A 21,975-nucleotide genomic window follows, 5' to 3' on the forward strand; every position below is an offset into this window, starting at 1 on the left:
TATGTGGTGCATAAAAGATATGCTGCATCCCCAGGTTTATTTTTGGTTTTAGGAACAGAAAGCAGATCTTTCACAGATGACCTGAGAGATTGGATGGTTTGATATCATACAATATCAGAAATGTATTTGGGCCCTAATACATTTAGGGACAAACAGCTTATATTTATTTTTGAACTGACACTGGGAGCCAGTAGGGAACTAAGTACAGGAACTGATATGCTCCACTTTCTTGGTATTTGGTCTTGAGCAGCAGCGTTCTGAATCAACTGTAGCCATCTGATTTTTAGGGAGTAATTCAGTAATATCCTTACGTGACAAATAATATGGCTAAAGTTTAGCTTGAGCAAAATATGAAGTTGATCATAAGGGCTGCATCTAGAATTACATTTCTTAGCGATTATTCTATCGCATTACTTTTTAGAATAATTGTGATTATTTATTTTATTTAGTTTATATAAAAAATATAACAAATTGATTACCCGTGTTAATCATCTTTAGCTCAGCTAATCAGCTTTGTTTTATTCTCACATGTCAATCGATTAGCCTACTTTTCATAATCGATTAAATCGATTACTTTTGATTAACTGTTGCACCCTTCCCTTATTATGATTACTAATAGCAAAGTAGGCCTACTAGCAAAGAGTGGTACACACCTTACCGGTTACTAGCCTAAGATTTAGAGCATTTTAGACTCGTAGATGTAGATGAATCGATAAATACATCTACGAGAGTAGCTCTGAGTCTGGTCCATAGCCTTACTGCTCTTGCTGTCGTTGCACTCTGCATTAGAGCTATGAGCTGAAATGAAATGAAATCTATATTTACCCAGGGTATCTGGGCTAAGCTCAAGAACTTGTTTCCAGCCAGGCCCTGCTCATAGAACACATTTCATCGTAGTGGTTGATGCCTTGTTCAAGGGCATTTCAGCGGTGGTAATTTTAACGTGTCGGACGGCTGGTTCGAACTGGGAACCTTCCGGTATCTAGACCGCGCCGCTATCCGTTCGGCCACCGCTGCCACGAGCTACTACGAGAGTAAATCTTAGGCTAACCTTACCAATTACCATCATACCAAATTATCAGATTTTCAATTGCCATTCCAGTGCTGATAAGTTTACCAACAGCCAAATCAAATGGCCACTTTATTAAAACAATTGCCCTCGATAAAATAAAACGAGCTCTGTCTCTGTCCTTCTCCCCTCCCGGCTGCCGCTGCAGCCGTGCCCATGCTGCCGACTCACTCCTCCTGGGCTGTCTGTCATGTCGCTGTGTGTTGCGCTTGCTTGGTTCCGTTGCTATGCGGCGCTTGGCGCGTTGTTGCGCTGTTGCTAGGGAAAGGGGGATGGAGGCGGTAACATTGTCTGTCTGGGGAAGGAAGGAAGCTGCCTGTCAGCGAGCGAACTGACGAGCCGTTCGACTTAAGAGAGATTTAGATTATATTTTTAGATGTGCATAACATAAAGTGTTTAACGGTAGTCACATTTTGGCAATGCATTACGAACCTGGTAAATGAGCAAGTTTGAGCGAGGCTCTCGAGCGGCTTGTTAAATTAAAGGCTGTTTTAGACGGGCACGACACGGCACGGGTCGTTTGAGGAGGAAGGTGAGCTGCTGTGCTGTGCTGTGTGGAGGAGGGTGAGCTGCCTGCGGCGCACGCACGCACACACACGCGGCGGGTCGGGTGTATCAATCTTGTGCAGTGCTGTCAGGAGGACTAGAGGAGCAGGCAACCACCGCAGAAATAATCCGGCGAGATCTTTTATTATACCCGAGAAGGAACAACAGGGGAAGAAGTGGACGCCCGAGAGTCTAAAAGCGGCATGGTGAGTGAGTTTACTGGCGGTGGTGGACGGTAGTAGAAGTGTACGTGCATTGGAGCTGCTAGCCAGTTAGCTAACTTGTTATAACGACAACCTGTTTCCTCCTCCCCCACCAAGCATTGCAAGCTGAGCAGCTCCAACCAACCCTGCTTTGGTCGTGCGGCGGTGTCGCGCTTCGACAATAGCCCCGATCTACAAGCTCACATCGCGTCGCACGCGCACCGCGCTGTGAGCTTGCAGATCGGGGCTATTCTCGACGCGCGACACCGCCTGGCTGTACGACTAGAAAGTAAAACCATGCACCACTCCTCGTGCTTGTGCTCGTGTAGCCGAGATAGCTAAAGCTGCAGCCCTGAAGTAATGTCATACTGACTGACTGACTGAACACCAGCAGCCGTTGGAAGTTTATATCGGGGTCCATGTTTTTTTAACCCCGGTCGTTGACCCGGTCCAACGTGTACATTAATTTATAACCATCACTCTAATATTAGAACGTTTTCTTGACCACCAGCCACCACGCAGGCAACTGTTGGCAAACGTCAAAGCGGCCGGTTTCAACCGGTCTTTCTTGTTAGCATAGCGAGCTAAATGGCAGGTGTTTGAAGAAGAACCGTATGTTGATGGTTTGGTTATTACTATGAAGTGACTCACTGAAGTGACTGAACGCCAACATTATCCAAGTCTCACACCACTCCACTTTTACTGCAGTGCCAATGTTGTGTATGTGGATATAAGTCAACACGTGGCAAAAATTATTCTAATGTTTTACATGATTATTGTAATGCTGAACAGAAGTATATATAATAAATAAAGTATTTAACGTTAGTTATGTAGCGTTCCACTGATGACTACTTTATTTCAGCATTAGCAGGACCACCATATACATTTCAATTAAAAGGAGTGCGGATCAGTCAGTCACCATGTGCTTGTTCTCTGCTTGTACTAGTGCTGCCAAATGGGGAAAGTTGAGTGACGTCAGTTCGTAACCTATTCACACAAGACTGCTGCTGATTTAGGCCAACACAACTTGTGTTAGATAGAAGGTAGCTTTATACTAGCTTAGTTACTTAGTAGTACGCACGTTTTCATATATAATCTGTAGCTTCATATTATTTTTGTACATCGTATGTGTTGACTAGGAAGCATTGGTCGAATACATATTCACCTCACTTTACTCAATGAGACTGAGACCTGCTCTTACCCCCATTGATGGTGTGCCAGTACATGTGACTTGAGGCGGGGTCAAATTCACTTTGGTAACAAGACTCCTCAGACCAATGGCTTCTGGTGTCATGCGGTCTCAAGCGAACCTTGGAACCTGTAGGAAACTTCAGTGTGACGGATCTAGGACTATAACTGATACATTTATTTCATGTGGTGCTGGTGGACGGTGTTAAAGCCTTGAAGTGTGGGGAAAGCATAATGCATAGGCACAATTATTTGTTGAGGTATGTCATCCGTTTTAATAGAAATCACATGAAATTGCTCTTAGCTTTTGTTTTGTTGCATCCACACCACAAATTAATTTGTGACTGCATGTTGGTCATAATTGTATACTATAATATATTTCAAATACCTATAATATGCATAGATTGGCTAGAGTAGACTGATTAGAAGTTTCAATTTGGTGACACTGGCAAACTTAGTAGGTATACAACTTGTTCTAGGTTTAAATAGGGAGACTTGTTTTGAGTGACTGATACTAATCAGATTATCTCTTTTAAAAGCTTTACTATTTTTAAAACGTCTGGTTGCCAAATGCCAATAGGGAAGCAAAGGAAAAGCCTGCTATTGTTGTAATTGTTACCATGTAAGGTTATTTTACAAGATGTTACAAGAAAATCATTGTATTGTATTTGTCATTTTATGCTACAACATTATGCCACAGAGCAAATAACTCAAGGTCTTTGTGTTGTTTGCTAAATGCTAATTATGAAGGTCACCACAAAGGGAGCAGGCTTGAACCCAAACGCCAAAGTGTGGCAAGAGATCCCTACCCCCCAGCACGACACCTCAGAGGGGACAGAGGGCTCCCACTGGCTTCAGACCTCCCCTTCTGCTGAGATGACTCAAGGTAGGGCCTGATCTCCATGAATTGGATGTTTATCAACTTTATAATAATAAAGTTATATCTCTAACCTCACATCCATGTAACTCTTATCAGAATCTGCATGGATATGACCCCCTGTGACAAATCCACAGGTCTTTACCCGCGTGTAGTTCTCTCTGAAAATCAAATCCTTGTTATTTTGGATTTATGCAATGAAAATCTTTGATCTATTGAAGTAATCATATACCTGGATCAGATCTTCAGGTCTTATTTAATACAGTTAGTAGCATTGTTAAACCTTTACGGTTAAGTTCCTCCTTTGTTCTTCGATCACAGGTTACTCGGAGGCCCCCTCTTCTGGAGGCAAAGGACACAGCACAGAGCATTCAGGTGGCTCTGAGGGCAATGCCCTTGTACCTCCAGAGGGTGTCATGAATGGCCAGCCTGAGATAGGCTATCCCCTCTTTGACCAGCCGACTGCACCAGCAATGGATGGGGAGGCGTCTGTGGAGGCTCCGTTGTCTGCGGAGAACCTGAGGGAGTCTCTGAAGAAACGCCTGGAGTTCTGCTTCTCAAGGTGAGTGAGGAAGCAATGGATAGAGTTAACACCTTTTGTGCTAAAAACATGTATACACGTCCTCTCAATAAAAATGTGGGGTGCTAAGGACGTGAATACGCGTCTTTAGGTCCTTTTTTATTATATAAAACGGGATCGCACTGCTCAGTTTCAAATACTCCCTTATGTCTCCCTATGAGTGTTATATTGTATTGTACTTTAATTTCTGTACACATCATCTAGAGCTAGAGCTATGTTACTCTCAACTTCCGCCGCTCGCATGAATGCAGACCAGCCTCTCCTCTTTAGCGTAAATAAAAATAACGTTTTTGCTACTCACCAAAACAAAGGCGGGTTGTGTCATTAGAAAGCCTACTTCACGCACTCTGAGCCCCCCACCACACGTATAAACTGTACTTTTTGGCCAAAAGGGGATTTTGTTTCCACCGGAAAAAAAATACTTAGTTACTCCACTGCGCCTTCTACCGATATTGCCCAGAGAATTGCCTCATAGAGAATATTTTTCCTCCGGTGAAAATAACACAACCCGCCTTTGTGTTGGTGAGTAGCAAAAAAAATAAAAATAAAACTGGATCGCTGTAATTTATTTTGACAGCTCTCGTTGCTAGGCAACGCCTTGTTCAGCGCCCCTGGACATGTTATGCGCATACGCAAAACATCGCTGTCCATGGTTTTGATCAGAACACCTATGTTCTGTCCTAATTTCTGACTTAACCAAGCATCTCGTTGGGAATATAAATGCTTCTAAAGAGAGATGAGACTTGACAGCGCTAGGTAGTAATGGAAGATTATACCTCCCGGTTTAGGGGGAAAAGGAAAGGTGGGGCTTTTCAGAGTAAAATCTGCCCATCTGCTTGGCACTCTAGCGCCTTTATTTTGAAAAACTCTGGCAGCATCATAAGTGTTAAATAAGGACGCCAATATATACTATATATAGCATCGTATTTTGGTCAGATCCTGCACAAATTGTTTAGGCCTGTAGTGTAGAAGCATCAGAATGAAGAAAGGTGATTCAAGTGACATTGAATGTGGCATGGTATTTCAGAAACTGCTGATCTGGGAATTTCACACACCAACTAGGTGCAGAGAATAGTGCAAAAAAAATTCTCATAGTAGTCATTGTTATACACAATACAAGTATTTGTTCAGTAACAGGCTCTCCCTGTCTCTCCAGCTCTTTAGTAAACAGATACATTTTCAGGTCTGAATTCCAATTTGATGCAAATGGGAGACAGAACTAATTCAGGATATTATATGAACAAGTGAAATTGTAAGTGATAATACAAAGAAGCGAGCAAAAAAATTGAACTGGAACACTATACAATATATTTGAAGTTGATAATGGGTCTTTTTTTCTTGATTGGATGAAATGGCCAACCCACCGGGAAAAAGTATTTTCTGTTTATTAATTTAAGAGCTGGAGAGACCGGGAGATGATTACTATTAGAATGTATATATTTAACTTTATAACTACAAACCTTTGTTTTAAAATATATTTGACACTACCTTTTTGCGTGAGAGTACTGTATTGTAGCCTGTATGCTGTAGGGGCAAGTAATTTGTGGTTGACAAACTTGACACTGTGAAATGTTTCTTGTGCAGAGAGAACCTGTCCAAAGACCTGTATCTGATCTCCCAAATGGACAGTGATCAGTTTGTTCCCATCTGGACCATCGCCTGCATGGAGGACATAAAGGTCCTCACCACAGACATGGACCTTATTCTGGATATTCTACGAGGTACAGGGTTTTGGGGTTTGCCAAAATATGAATAATATTTTAAGTCTTTTAAAAAGTCTCCTTTGGTTTCAGTTCCAATATTTATGTGAGGTAATTTATTTAGCAGGGACATACTAGTGTCATGTCCAGATTAAGGGGTGTACTTGTATATCTACCTGCATCATGCTACAGAAACAGGAGATAGGCTCAGCCCTATGGCCCACATGGCTTACTTTTATTTAGCTGTATTGAGTTACAATGACAATAAACTACTGTATGCTATAGCGTAAACGCAAAGATAAGATGGACACTTAAAGAATGAGCTGTTTCAATTGGATTTAATTAGCCGTGAAGTTCAGCTTAGTTTGACATTAATATGCAGTAGGTAGAATGATACAGTTGATACAAGGTAGAATCAGAGCCATAGAGTAAGACAGAGTTACGACATTGAGGAGGCAGAAAACAGCCTGGTCATGTGGTTCAGCCCATAGACTCCAATGCATTCCGTAAACTTCCGTTTGTCCCCATTCAATAGAAGTCTATGTAGAAGAGCCTGGCCCCATGAAGTGAACAGAGTTGTCGTAACTCTGTCTTACTCTATGGCTCTGGGTAGAATGACACAGTTGATGGTTAAATAGTCTTGGTGCTTTTACTGTTGCAGCCTCTCCAATGGTACAAGTTGATGACACGGGGGAGAAGGTTCGGCCCAGTCACAAGCGCTGCATAATTATTCTGAGAGAGGTTCCGGAGAGCACACCAGTTGAGGTACATAGAGCCCACACTGCAAGACCAAAACAATCCTATGTGACTCATGTGTCCAGCTGATTCTCCTTGCATGTCTTTGTAGTTGTTCAGTCAACTAACTACTGAAACTTGGACGATTCACTAGCTGTGGTCATTATCTCATGCCTCAAATAGATGTCAAACACTGTTCCTGTCTTACATGCGTTTGTATCAAAACTCTTTCTACAGGAAGTCCGGGCCCTTTTTAGGAATGACAATTGCCCGAAAGTGATAAGTGTTGAATTTGCGCATAACAACAATTGGTACATAACATTCCAATCGGATACAGATGCACAACAGGTATTGCTACTTATTCATCACATTTGGTTAACTGTTTTATTGCATCGTATATATTTTGTTGAATATCATCACTGTTTATCTCATTGTTTACAAATAGATTGCTACAGTGTCACCCTGAACCTTTAATTCATCTAATTATTACAACATTTATATACTGTAATACTGTACTACCGGTATGTATTTATTGGTAAACCATTGAATTCAATTATTGTAACATTTAAAGGGATATTTCACTTCAAAACGTTTGTAGTCATTTTATCATCTACTCTGGCTGGATATTTATAATATTTTGATATTAATTTTATTTATCTGACACACCCCCTTCCTATACAAACCCATTGTAACTTCAAAAATCCATTTTCACCATGTTGAACCTTGAACCTTGTATTCATTGGGTGGGGAAATAATCTGGTGAGTGATATTGTCCTTCTAATGCAGAAGTTACAATAGCCTGAATGAATATCAAATATGTAAATACTTACACAAGCAAGAGTAGACAATAAAATGACCCCAAACATGTTCGAAAGTGAATGATCCCTTTAATCGCAACAATATCTTTCTTTTTGTAGGCTTACAGATACCTAAGAGAAGAAGTGAAAATGTTTCAGGGAAAACCAATCATGGTGAGTACACAGATTTGGGTTCATTAGGCCTAATGTGGGTTATCATTGAGTCTGGATTAAGTTTGTTAGATGTCACAATCTAATCATCATCATAAGCGATTTTGGCCTACTTGGTGGCCCACCCAAGTTGGGAACAATGCACAGGTACAACGGTTATTCCCCAATAACCGTTGTACCTGTTGTTAGACTATTCCAAATATGGAGTCCATGGTTTAGGTTTAGGCCATTCTATGTCACATCAGTACTATGACATCATATTGATTACATCAGGGTCCACTCGTATATGGAGATTTGCAGATTTATTTCTATTTTTTGGAGATCCACTGAACTGACTGACATTCCACTCTGCACATCACTCCATGCACCAGAATAGTCTCCATATATGTGTAACCTGTTGTGAGCTTGTGATATCACAGAGTGATGTCAGAGTGTGACATGACACCATCGGTGACATGTGCAAGACTTGATTTTCTCCTAATAGGCATGTTATGTTTAATAAATGGGAATGTTGCGTTTGGGACAACCACTGTCCGCTCACAAGGCAATTATAAATAAGGATGTCAAGTCAAATGATCAAACGAGAATTTGTGTCAAGAGTACATTCAGTAATCTTGTTCACAGTTGGAAATAGACTTTTAAATGGAACGTAGACACAGTGGAATGACTTGTTTTGTCCTTCCACTTGGCAAACAATCTCTGTTGCCACTTTGGCTGCCACATTTTCCTGTCAGAGGTGGGCTTGGAGTCCAGCAAATGCCACAGTGGCAGTTAATTTTCAGCACAGTGATGACGTGTATGTTGGAGCAGGATAAATTGTTGTTAGAGCCACAGGGGAGGGAGTGACCTTGAGCTGGTTGGTTACACAAGGATTGATAAGGTAGGAAGTAATTTAGCAGTCTCTGTTCTTTTTTTCTCAAACATTCATCCACCATATCTCTATCATACTGTGACATTGACCTTAGAGTTAGTTTGATAAAGCGTCCCCTTTCATCTGGGCTCCAATTTGTCTGAGGCGTGGTTCCTATTCAGTCCTAATTGTGAGCCGGGTGCACGGCTCACAAAGATTTACAGTAAGAAAGTAATGGCCGGCACTCTGAAGTCCGAAGTGATTCTGGTACTTAGTCTTTAATGTATATGCGCACGGTTGACAGACACAGCAAACACGGATGCGTTTCGGCGTCAAGCCTTCCTCAGCTAATTAAAAACGAAAGTAACAGTGTTAGTGGTTCTGAGTATCTGACTTCTAAGCCCCGGTGATGATCAGTATCGCGCTTGGAAGGACCCATGTGCACTGTGGCTGGCCGGGAGGAATTCTACATCTTTCTCCATCTCTCATTTTGTTCTACCTTCTTTACTGTCTTTCTCTTCTACTCCTCCTTTTCACCATTCCTCCTAAACCTCTCCTCTCCTGTCAGTGCAGTGTATTATGGCCTCATGACCGTGAGATTATGAGATCTGAGGGGACAGAGCTATATGACAGAGCTATATCATTCATTACTTGGGAAGAGAGTGCATGTCACCACGTCTCAAACCAAGGAAAGCTAAGTCAGGTCTGGTGCATCACAGGAACAACAGCAGTAAGGAAAGGCAGTGGAGCAGCTTGTGACGATTTCAACCTTTTTATTGAAGGTGCAAGTAGTTTCGATGTCGGTGGTACATCTTCTATACCCTGTATAACGTGTATATAACGATGCAATGTGACATAGCTCTGTTTACACAATGATGTACCCATTGTACCCCCTCCAACTGTATGTACTTTTCCAATTTTCAACAGTTTTTATTATATTTTGACACTTGCGTTGGCAATGTTAACGTATGTTTTCTCATGCCAATAAAGCTCATTTGAATTGAAAATTGAATTGATATAACCCCCCCAAAAACTTTATTTTTTAACTTACTTTATTGTCTTGTTCTCTGTCTAGGCTCGTATTAAGGCCATCAACACCTTCTTTGCTAAAAACGGCTACCGAAATGTGGACTCCAGTGTGTACAACCAGAATTCCCAGCCACAGTCACAGTATGGGTCATCATCAATGTACATGCAGCAAGTGTATAACTCTCAGCAGCAGCAGCAACAGCAGCCGCAGCAGCAGCAGTATCCTGTGTACCCGCTGGTGGCTCCTTCTTGGAACGCATCAGTCACACCCTACTTTGAGACACCACTGGTAAGAACCTAGGAGTAGAAAGTAATCTAAGCATATATGCATTTTATCCATTCTAGATGGCAGTCAGAAGTAATCTATTCTGAGAATGTAAAGTTAAGAAATAAATAATATTCAAATCTGCATTGTTATAGAGATATTCTCTCCTGATCTTTCTTATGCTAAGTGTGTATTTGCTATTTAGACTCTGCCTTGTCCATCTCTCATCCAGGCACCATTCCCCAACAGTGGTTTTGTGAATGGTTACAGCAGCCCTGGGACCTACAAAGTGGGCTCCAACTCCATGAGTGTTGGGCGACCCTTCAACAGGACCCAGTACGTATACATAGTATCAAGAGCCCTCAGTGATGGATGCTTTATTTGTCCTTGCGGAAAATAATTTAGCGCCAAGCAGCCATCAGGACACACAAAATAGCACCAATGGCACCAATCTTGGTTTATTTGTGACTCGGATAGATATGGTCAGATGTGCATTATATCGGGCAATGTAATGTAGTGGATAATGTTGGTAAAGAAATTAGGAACACCTTTTGTTCTTATCGTATTGATATCCAGTTGACTCTGTACCCTCCCTCTCCTACAGTGTCCCCCTATATTCCAGAAAGAATGTACTCAGTGCCTCCAGGTATAAATGATCAAATCTTTGATGTATAAATGATCAAATCTTTGATACATACATGGCCATTATTCTCTCAACATTTAGTTAATTCATTCATTCATTCATTCATTCATTCATTACTTTTTCAGGAGACTTGAAGTGATGCTGAGATTACAGTACATTAGGCAGATAAAATGTAAACGATAAACATGGTGCTGATTGCTCCAGTTGTTTGTTCTAGAGACGACTAGACTCCTGCAGAACAATGCTGTAAAACAAAGTCAAATGGACAATGGAAAATATTCTGCCAAAAATGGCTAAAAATACATTTTCGGCCTATTCATTTCGGCCCGACTAGGCAGAAAAGATATCACCGAATAGTCAAAACACGGGGTTACCTACATAACCTAATGTTTAGTTGTGATGCCGTGATCAAAATGCGGCTAGAAGCACATAGTGATTATTTTTTAGCTAAAGGTAACTTTAAGGTACGGCCATGACAGCAATGCTAGGCAAAAAAAACAATTATACTAGTCTGTCTGTATGATACAGCAAGCTCATCTGCAGTGGTTTGAGTTGTTCTCTGTACTCTGCTAATGGGGAATTTAGGTAAAGTAATGGTTATTTCTGATACTGGATTGGACACTTGAAGTGCAGACATAGGGGATTGTTGCTTTAAATAGCCATGGAAAATGAACATGTACAGTATTGCTTGCTTGTGAAGCTGACTTGTACTATTATGACTAACGTGGATTTACTCTTCCCAGGAACCATGTGAAGACCAACCCCAGGCTTGGTGATGTGACCCCTTCTCCATCTGTAGCCCCTGTCCCTCTGATGGATAATCTGCCTGGGCCTTCTAGCCCCCAGTCCCCCAACACAACAGGGGTTATGGTTGGCACAACCCCAGAGCCAGTCTGTACCCCCTCCTTGACCCTTAAAGACACCCTTCCACTAACTACCATACCCAATGGAGATCTGAGCATGGCTGGACGGGGCAGGTGGGCAAACTTGCACATTAAATGCCATTAAAACACCAACCAGAAATGTGACTTAGCAGTGAATATTGAGCAAAAGTATAATGTGGCATAATGGAATTTTGCAGACTCTTATCCCAAATATATAATAGGCTAGGTAGTATTTTCACTTAGCCCAGTGAACATTAACTATTTTATTGCCATCTACGTACATATTCATACCCCTCCCCCAGGGACGTTATCTGCCAGCTACGTACATGTTCGTACCTAAACCTATATATCAAATATGGAACGGTTTAGCAGAAAATCAGCTTTTAACATTGGTACGGTTGCTAGGCAACGACACTGTCACCTCCATCACGGCCCCCATAGACCTCCGTTCAAAGTAGGATTTTCAATGCCTCATACCTCTGAAACTATGTGTGCTGTCCATGGTTTTTCTGATCCATCCGAGGTTTGGATGTGATTGTCATTTGTGACTGTCTCACTTCGCTCCCGACATGTTAACGTTTCTGGCGAAAGGTAAACATTGTGAGCTAAGAGAGAAATCATCTTGATTGAGTTTTTTTTTATTTTTTAAGGAGAGGAAGCTACCGAGGAATGAGGAGGAGGAGAGAGGATGAGCGTTTGATGGTCAGTAGATTTCACCACTCCGAACTCCTTTCCTTTGTTTGAGTTGTGCTAAAGCTAGTTTTTAATTTACCAAAATATACTGATTTGTAGAAGCCTGTCCCTCAGACCGAGGTCAAGGTACTGCCACCGAAGTTTGACCTGGCAGCTTCCAACTTCCCCCCGTTGCCTGGGTGTGTGGTCAGTACACAGGGAGAATCCGTCCTGGAGACACGGCTGTCAGATGTTGTGCGTGGCATCAAGGTGTCTGAAAAGGTAAGACAAAACTCTTGGCTTGTACCCAACACTTCATTATAGCCCCAATACCTGCAAACAATGGCTCTCACCTCAAAGTAATGCGTTTCAAATGTTTCCGCTTCCAGTCTGAGAATAAAGAAGTGAAGAATGACACTCCTGCCGCTCAAGTCCCAGAAGCTGATCAGAGCACGCCAAACCCCACAACAACAGCTCCAATATCAACTCCCGTGACATCACTTATAGTAGTGCCACCAGTGCCAAGGTATGCATGCATTTCCTCCCCTAACCAAGAGCAAGTGCAATGGTCCAAAATGGGTTTTTACACGCACTCGAGAATTAAATGAACACTGAGGATTTCACTGTGCGCCGGGATTTCTTTCAAAATAGCAGCTCGGGGTGCCGCGCAGATATGGCAGCTTTTACTTTGAAAGCCCCCCCCTTCCGTTCCGTACAAAAACCGGGAGGAATAATGTTGCTTGCTTACCTCGCTATGATTACGATAAAGTCGCTGAATAATCCCTCGCTTTCATATTTTGAACGAGAGGCATGTTGAAGTCAGAAATGAAGAGTTTAGTATATCCATCTGGTCAAAACCACGGAGAGCTCCCTAGATTAGGAGATACGAGGCATTCTTTCTGAGCTGTAAACAGGGGAGTGAACGGCAACGCGCATGCACGAACAGCAAGGAGTATGGTGCAGAAGGAGAGGCCAACCCCCCAAAAAAAGAAAAAAAATCTGAATATTTTTCTCTCGTTTGATATCAATGAAAATGCGCTAGGACGTGTACTCTCAATCCATCGGTTGGATTAGCTATGACGTTTCCACACGTCCTACGGTCTAAATGGGTTAATAACATTGTTTTTGTTGTGTTCCTGTGTTGATTCAGTGAGGTAAAGAAGGTGGATATAGCTGAGCCTTCTGTTCCAAAAGAGACCATCTCCTCTCCATCGCAGCCTATGGCACCTTCTGAACCTTCTCTCATAACGAAGCCACTCCTCTGCAGCCAGCCCATTTCTACAGCAGCTGTCCCTTTTGTCACATCAGCAGCTCAGGTGAGACCTTCCTTCTTTGGGACTATGGGCTCCATTTTCGTCACCGCTAAACCCCTTATTCCTAAACTTCTTTGCCTTTTTTTTTTACTATTTTGAAAAACATTTTTGAATAGTTCAACTAGCCAATCTACATTGACACATTGTGAGCTTGTAGACTGGCCATTTTAACTATTCAAAGTAAAAAAAGGGAAAGATGTTTAGGGATAAGGGGTTTAGTGGTGACGAAAATGGAGCCCTAGATCTCTTGGAACAGCCTAAGTTATGCTCACAGATTCCCATGGATTCTACACTAAGGAACTATTTTAAATCTGCTTAGGTCATTTGTCTTTTATTTTCTGTCTGCAGTGTATATTTTCAATGGTGCTTTTTATATCAAAGAGCTTGCAAAAGAAAAGTGATTGTACACGATCTGAGACTTGACATGAGATTTGACGTCAAGTCTCAGATCGTATACACAAATGAATGCTGTCAGTATGGATTTGCGGTGCAAAATAGTTGGAGAATATGACTTGTATCTACACATGCTGCCATCGACGTATTCACTTATAGATTTTGACATGGGTCACATATTTCCTTTTTGTAAAGTCCTACATTGAATGTGTATTATAGTGTGTATATAGTTTTTTTCTGAATTGTATTTATCCAATTAATGGTGTTAACATTACAAGCAATTAAAAACTGTATATTTTAGTATTACTACTATGTAACAGGTATGTCTTAAATGCCATACCTGTAACCGTGTACTGTAGGTGCTCTACACGTTTACCACATTGGGGGTTTCCTAATGCAATGTGGGACAGTTTTGTTGTGATTGTCAACAGCTCTGGTAAGAATGTTGATGCGCTAAAATGCACTAATATTAGCCTATGCAAGTTTGCAACCCTCCGCTGCCTCGAGAGGCGGGGTGCAGTCGCTCATAGAGAGCAGTCTCATGTCATGTTAAAGCATATAATATTGCAGAGAACACACTATGGGTCCGGATCTATATCGGATCGGATTGGATCAGCGCCGTTTTGGTCGGACCAGTTCCAAACAGTCAAATCCTTCTCGGCTCCGTTTCTGACTGGGTCCAATTTTATGGACCTGTGCTGCCCTCTACTGCAGTGTGAGATACAAGCTTGTGTGAAGAGGGAGGGCCGATAGCTGCTATTCTCCCAAAAAGGAAAGAGACGGGCATACTGGCTGCTTTGCAAATACAAAGCCATTCAACGATCACATTATTAATGTATCATTATGTGAGATAAATATCGGATTTTCTTTTACATCGGTCCGATACCAATTTTGACATGGTCACAGGGATTTGCTGACAAGGGAGATGGCAAGGAGTGCTTTTGGTGCTTTAAAGCCTTAAGATCCACTAAAATCTCCCTTTTGTCAAAATTGTCGACAAAAGGCTGTTAGACATTGGTCATCCAATATTTGATTATTGGCAATGCATATTTGTCAATATTTTGCTGTTAGAAATTGGTCATCCAATATTTGATATTGCCAATGCATTTGATGAGGTAATGATTATGTTTGAGGAGAGGTGTTGCTTATTTACGTCCACATTCAGATTTATTTAGCCACTCTGGGATGTAAAACTGATCTTCTAGTCACAAGCTTGTTTGTCTACACTTTAAACAACCACCATCTAACAAATGAGTATTTTTCATGGGTCTGTTTGGCATATTGTATAACATGATCTTTATATTTAGTCTGCATACGGTTCATTTACTCTCTTTCCACTGCTAATTCACTTAGGAGCCAAGGAAGCTGAGCTATGCAGAGATCTGTCAGCGGCCAGCCAAGGACCCACCAGTAATACAGACACCCTCTCCCACTCCGCCTGCGTCCTCAGCCAATCAGCCCCTGCGAGAGCTTGGAGTGAACAAGGTAGAGGACTCTGTAACCACCTCCAACCACACTAATGACAGGCCAGAGAAACCAAGAGACAGCCGACCCCCTCGTAACCCCCTTGGCTCATACCGTGGGGGCAACGGCCCAGCCAGAGCTGGAGGGGCCGGCCTGAAGATCCGGGAGAACCAGAGAGGCCAGACCTCTGGCCGGTGGTTCTCGCCACAGAGAGGACCCAGGCGCAGCGGGAAGGAACAGAACATTCCCCCCAGGTCACCAAAATAAATGAAAAAGAACAATTAAAAACAAATATATATTTGTGTGTACATATGTGTATATAGATATATTTATAAAAGATAAATATACAGTGTGTGTATTGCAAGATAACTTTGTGAAGTTGTCAAACAGGCATGCAAACAGGGCAGAGGTGTAAAAACTTGACAAGATGGGGTGGGGGGGTCTGTGTGGTCTATTGTTTGCGATCTTATCCATGTTCAAAGAAGGATTGTTCATGTAACAAATAGCAGGCAAATCAAACCTCAACTTGCATTTGTTGATTGAGAGAGAGAGAGAGAGAGTGGCTTGCTCAACACAACGTAAAAGGTACTCACCACCTAAACGGACGATCGAGAGATCGGTACTTATTCCACAGTTAATGGTTTTCAGTTTCACTTTGTTAAAAATTAGGCCAAGGGAGCCACAAACCATTAATCTCTCCTCAAATCTTCTCAAATCACCTATTTTGGATTCCAAACGGTGATTTTCACCCAAAAGCGATATTTGCATGCCTGGTCACACCACACCACCTTTTTGGGAAGAATGCAAGTGAGAATAATTTTGGGGAACAAAAGGGTGCATACAGTCTTATAGCACAGAATTGTCGGCTTGGTTGAAACAATATATATATATATATATATACACCGTATCCTAGGAATGCTGAAAACGTAAAGTAATTATATTTCATTTAATATTTACAATTAATATGCTAAATAAGTAATTGTATGACATAAGTGAAAATATGAGCTTTGAAGAACAAGAACAAATGTGTGCTGTAATGCTATGTACAGTGAAAGATTGCCTAGCAAGGTCTGTCAGTATGCAACACTGCAAGGGACATTAATGATTTTAATTATTGTGTGTGTGTGTGTGTGTGTGTGTGTGTGTGTGTGTGTGTGTGTGTGTGTGTGTGTGTGTGTGTGTGTGTGTGTGTGTGTGTGTGTGTGTGTGTGTGTGTGTGTGTGTGTGTGTGTGTGTGTGTGTGTGTGTGTGTGTGTGTGTGTGTGTGTGTGTGTGTGTGTGTGTGTGTGTGTGTGAGAAATTATTATTTCTCAACAAAAAAAATTAACAAACTGTAAAAATCACATCTGCAATTGTCTTTCTGGATGATTTTAGATACAAACATTGGCATACTTGGCCAATGGTTGTGCGTTAGATAGCTTTGAAGTTTGGTTTAATGGCATTCTTCTCTTTGTTGGTCAAACATTTTATTTTCTTACATTTTCTTCATTTGATTTTAATTACTTTTTGCCTAGGAGTAGCAGACATGGCTCCATTTGTACAGTAAATTGTAATCAGCGTAAGGACTAAACATAGTCTTCCTTTCTTTTACTAGATCCTGTTGTTGGCATAGTAATACAGATCTAATCAGAGTTCCAGTTTTGGTCAGATTTGCTACTATAACCTTTTAGTGTTCTTGGCGATGGGAAGGCTTCTCCTTAAGTTTATTTTAGGTCTAAATAATTGTTGACTAGGGTGTTGTGTGTACCGGTCGTTGATACTTGTAAATACTGTAATTCTTACTGTAACTCGGTTTTAAAAGGTCTGCTTTGCTGACAATGTTCCTAAAGAAATTGTGAGCAGGAGTTAGCGTTAGTAATTTTGACGCCTGAGTGAACATGGCACGGATGGTGTTTTTCTGGAGTCATTTAACTGTTCTTCATTGCATAGTGATTCAGTGTGTAAGTCTAAAGTATGATTATGTATTTGTGTGCAGAGAGGTGTCTCTGGGTGATGAAGTTGTAGGACAAAACATGACCTGTTGGGTGTTTATTTCACATTAAGAGTAAGTGCAAAGGACACTCAAGACGGGTGTGTTACTAAAATTTGAAGGAAAGCTACCTTTTATAATGGACAATATATTTGGAAACATGATTCAAATGTGGCCACTTTTTAACCTTCATGTTTGTACCTTCTATCGGAAAATCTCCCATAAGTATTGGAAGGATACTTTATTTTATATTTCAGTTTGGATCAACTTAAATTAATTTCCACTGGATATTGACAACTGGGTTATTTAAAAAAAACATTTAATAACCGAATGAGTAGTAGTTGTAGCATCCACTGACACATCAGGTGTTATGTTATTGCAGTGTTAACATTATTCAGTGACTTTGTTAACCTTCTTGGCTAAAATCAGTCATGCTAAAAGACAATCTGAAACTTCCAACAGTATCCACTTTTTCTAAAACACATCTATCACTTCCTGGAGCACAAGATTGTTGCGTCCATAGCCAGTGGCTTGGCTTTGATCATTAAGAATAAGATTCTTGTTTCAACAATCTCTTTTTGTTTGGACACCAAGACTTATGATGAATGTACTTCTGTTAGAGGGAAGACCACTTTTGTGGCTGATTTTGAATGTCTTTGTACAGTAGAATTTCTTTTCAGTGACATTAACAGGTTATTTCTTTTCTGAATTTAGTATTTCATTTACTTTTCTTATTTCAAGTTCTTAATTTGATTCTTTAGTGTTTTGTTTCTGTGATATGTTTTATTCTATTCATTTATTATGTGATTTCGGAAATGATAGCTGTTTACCTACGCCCTGGGCCTGAATTTGATTTATATTTTTACCATCCACTAGTGTCTAAACAATGAGCAGCTTGTGGTCATGGATTTGAAATGCACTAACTTTAGGTTTAAATGGTCTTGAAAACAATATACAGTGACACATGGTTTTCAACAGGTTTGCCGAAATTGAATTAAAATGTGTCATTTTATTTCCTCTGCATGAATCATCTTTGTGGTGCAGGTAGGCTAAAGGATGAGTGAAGTGTTTGATATATAATGTTATTGGGGGGATGGGATAATACACCAACAATGTAGTTTGCATTAGATTTGTGTTTGGGATGTTGTGCTTGCAAGAACTTTGCTTCTATGTGTTTTGTGTCCCGTGTTCAGAAGTTCAATTGTCTCGTGCTGACCCTTTAAGTGTCATGTGATATGTGCAGATGTACGAGAATGAGATTGCTTCTGTTGTCTGTCCCACAGAAACTACAGGAAACCGTTAGGCCAAACCAAACTAGTAGTGCCTTAAGTTATTATAGTGCATAACTTCATTTTATGCAACTGAAACAATAATGCACATTGATTATGTGTCACACTAGACAAAGCTGTTTGTTGGTTTTGTTACACTCTGCATTCTCAGCTTCTAGCTCTGTTAACGAATCCTATTATACTATTAATATGCTGAAGGTTTATTCTAGGTGAGGCTGTAAAGGCTGTATTAGTTTGAGTGAAGCTGTTGGCGTGTTTGTGTCTTTCTATTGTTGTGCATGTTTAAATTTGAGCTATTAGTGTACCCAATGCAATTTCAGTCGTAGAGAGTCCATGAGATCATTACAATGATGACGAGCAAACCTGGGATTTCAATGTCAGCAAACTGGTGTATTGTTTGGTGAATATTGTATCATTGAGCCTGATGTATGATAATAAAACTTTATTTTTTAAACAGATCTTTGTTTCATGTTTTGTTAAGACAAGTTTCTGATGCTGACACAAGGAAGATGCAATGAAAGAGCAAGTAACAGGGATGTATTTTTACCTCAGGGAATGCTGCATTGACCACACGAGCAAATGTCAAAATGGAGACGGGTGGAGCACTGCAACATGATCACCTAAATATGTACTTCAAGGTCGAGTTTTGTGAGATGATACAGCTGAATCATATATATATATATATATTTTTTTTTTATATAGTATAGTTTATATGCATAGTTTCTATGTATATGATTCATGATGACTATTTTTATGTATATGATGTATTACCATGTTTTTGTTCTTGATTATTTAATTACAGTGGCTCTGGATTAAGAGTGTGTGTGTGTGTGTGTGTGTGTGTGTGTGTGTTTATATTTTTGAGTGGTGCAACCACTCCTATAGACAGCTTTGTGTCTCCCTGGGTCCCTGGCTGGCTGGCTGTGTCCATCCGTCTGAGCACGAAAATAGCGCTGGTTGGTTTTCACCACCAAATGTCACTGTTGTGCAGCCTAACACTCACACACATATTAACTGTATATGATTTTGGGTGTGACAGTACAGTACAGTACAGTGGGGTACAGTCTTAGAGTATACGGCACCGGATTTCCCCTCCCATCCACTTGCATTAAGTTGCTCAAAAACGCATGAGGCGATTTCACTCCTCCTTCCAGGTAGGAACAGAGTGCATTCTGGGATGGATTGGGCCAAATCGTGAACGCGCTGGCCGTTGACTACCATTGCACGCGTCCACGTATGAAACAGCGTTCACGTGTCATCATGAACGTGCGCAATGATAGTCAACGGACCAGCCTTGGCCCCAATAAGCTGCAATACCAAATTCGGCCACTATGTCCATTTCGCCACAGGGTTTCCTACGGGTGCCGTCTCTATTAATATATACTCTAAGGGTACAGTACAGTACAGTTACAGTACAGTACAGTAGAGCGACCCCCTGGGGACCCCCACACGGTAACTCTGTCATTTCTCAACCATTTCGGACTCTGGGCGGCTTGCCAGAACTGGGCCGGCCCTCTGGGCGCGTTCCCTGTGGGTAGAGTTGCAGCACTCACTTCACACGGGTGTGATTTTTTTTAAAGAATAACCAGAACCAGACAACCCTATAGGGTATGCGCATGCATAAAGTGAGTGGCAAAGTGAGTTTAACATCATTTAACATTGTTTAATGCAATCAGATAGGACTTTTCTATTTGGATGTATGGGCTGTCAAGGCCAAAAAGTAGTTTTTTTTGCCACTCGGTAGGTGTTCCCACATAACTTCCGCGTATGATGATGATGTCACACGCATACCCTCTATTCCCAATATTACACACACAAGGCATATATGCGATCTATTATCAAATGTAATATAATGCTTGCTTTTCTTAGCAGAGGATATTCAGATGATATACTTATCCAGAACCAGGCCTGGACTGGCCACTTGACATACTGGTGGCCCCCAAAAAAGAATGAAATAATAATATGCAAAAACAACATTTTGGCAATCCAATTGAAATCTCCCAGCCTAGTCTTTGGGTAAACAATGCTATAGTGTGTATAGTATAGTTTCAAAGTACTTTAAATTATTGAATATTGATTTTACTGTTTAGACTAGAGTTCTTTGTTTACCTATGATCCTAGATGACTATTCTTATGCAGTTGTATAGAGAATTTGTCACATACAGTATCAGATGTAGACAAGCTGCTATACAGTATTAATCAGAACATTATGTAACCGTTGCAAAAGTAAATGTACAAGAATGTAATAAAAACAATCCAGGCTGATTTTATGACAGCATAAAACAGTATTCATACTATTCACACATCCTTCCCATGTATATTTTTCCCATGCATGCATGGTTATTGATTAATACTGAATCTAATTGACCTCAGGTTGAGTGGGAGAGTATTTATGTTTTGCTTGTTTTGTGTTAATACCCTACTTAATTTCACACAATACATTGACCATCACCTACAGTCTAACATAATACAAATCATTGAATCAATAACCATACCATACTTTAATCAATAAACATATATTTATAGTAATACATGATTATTACAAATAACAAGAACAACATTACAATTTAATTATTTAAGGATTTTGAATTTTGTATTTTCATATCTTTACTGTGTTGAACTATATGTGTTTGATTGATTTATACTTTATTATCAGTTTGCAAAAACAAATACAGAAAGTAGCCTACACTTCTGCTAATAGAATAAACACCCAAGAAAGGTTATTGGGGTCCTTTTACTCAATTCATCAAACATGTGTTGTCCTTTTAGTCCATACCCCAAACCCTAACCCTAAACAAGTAAACATGATTGTTAATCAAGTCAAAAAAGGGGTGCCCGGTGGCCTGACAGCGCGTTGCGTGTTCGAGTCCCATTCATGACGACCTTTGCTGTGTGTCTCTCCCCTTCCCTCTCCCTCTTTCCTGTCAATCTTCACTTGAAACTATCAATAAAGGCAGAAAAGCCTAAAACAAATCTTTAAAAAAACAAAAAAATAATTTTACACAAGGCAGTCATCTATAGATCTATACAAGTCTCTGTACGTACGTGTGTAATCTGTAATCAACGTAACTCGAGAACCGTTCGCCCTATACCGACTTCAAATTCGACACACGCGTTCCACATCCCCACAGGGAGTGCATTGCCCGGTGTCGAGTCCGTTGGATTACCGGTTGTCCAGAACCAGCACAAAAGCATCTGTCCGGGCCCTGGACCTGATTACATATCTCTATGGAGCTGGCCTGTTCTGACATCTGCATATAGACTCCATATTTATGCCTGACAAAGAACTCTATATATGGGCATAAAAGGGACACAGACATAATTATTAACTGGGTGGG

The 21,975-nt window shown here is 40.8% G+C and overlaps 1 protein-coding gene across 5 annotated transcripts; it reads left to right on the forward strand.

Moving 5' to 3' along the window:
* Positions 1-1,363: 1,363 nt before the first annotated feature.
* larp4ab (La ribonucleoprotein 4Ab) lies at positions 1,364-19,095 on the forward strand (the record flags this gene model as incomplete). 5 transcript variants are annotated; one of them, XM_079511493.1, is made up of 16 exons in its annotated part: positions 1,364-1,821; positions 3,757-3,892; positions 4,205-4,445; positions 6,048-6,184; positions 6,825-6,928; positions 7,136-7,246; positions 7,816-7,869; positions 9,792-10,034; positions 10,243-10,346; positions 10,615-10,656; positions 11,397-11,630; positions 12,188-12,239; positions 12,330-12,491; positions 12,599-12,735; positions 13,360-13,525; positions 15,269-19,095. In XM_079511493.1, the coding sequence occupies 16 exons, from the start codon at positions 1,819-1,821 to the stop codon at positions 15,644-15,646; spliced, it is 2,304 nt and encodes a 767-aa protein (XP_079367619.1). In that variant the 3' UTR covers positions 15,647-19,095. The 5 variants fall into 5 exon arrangements, with proteins under 5 accessions (XP_079367619.1, XP_079367622.1, XP_079367618.1 ...); XM_079511496.1 differs by lacking the exon at positions 1,364-1,821 and adding an exon at positions 3,111-3,266; XM_079511492.1 differs by lacking the exon at positions 1,364-1,821 and having other exon boundaries at positions 3,751-3,892.
* Positions 19,096-21,975: the final 2,880 nt, after the last annotated feature.

Source organism: Electrona antarctica, assembly GCF_951216825.1.
Source record: "Electrona antarctica genome assembly, chromosome: 9".
In the NCBI taxonomy this organism is placed as follows: domain Eukaryota; kingdom Metazoa; phylum Chordata; class Actinopteri; order Myctophiformes; family Myctophidae; genus Electrona; species Electrona antarctica.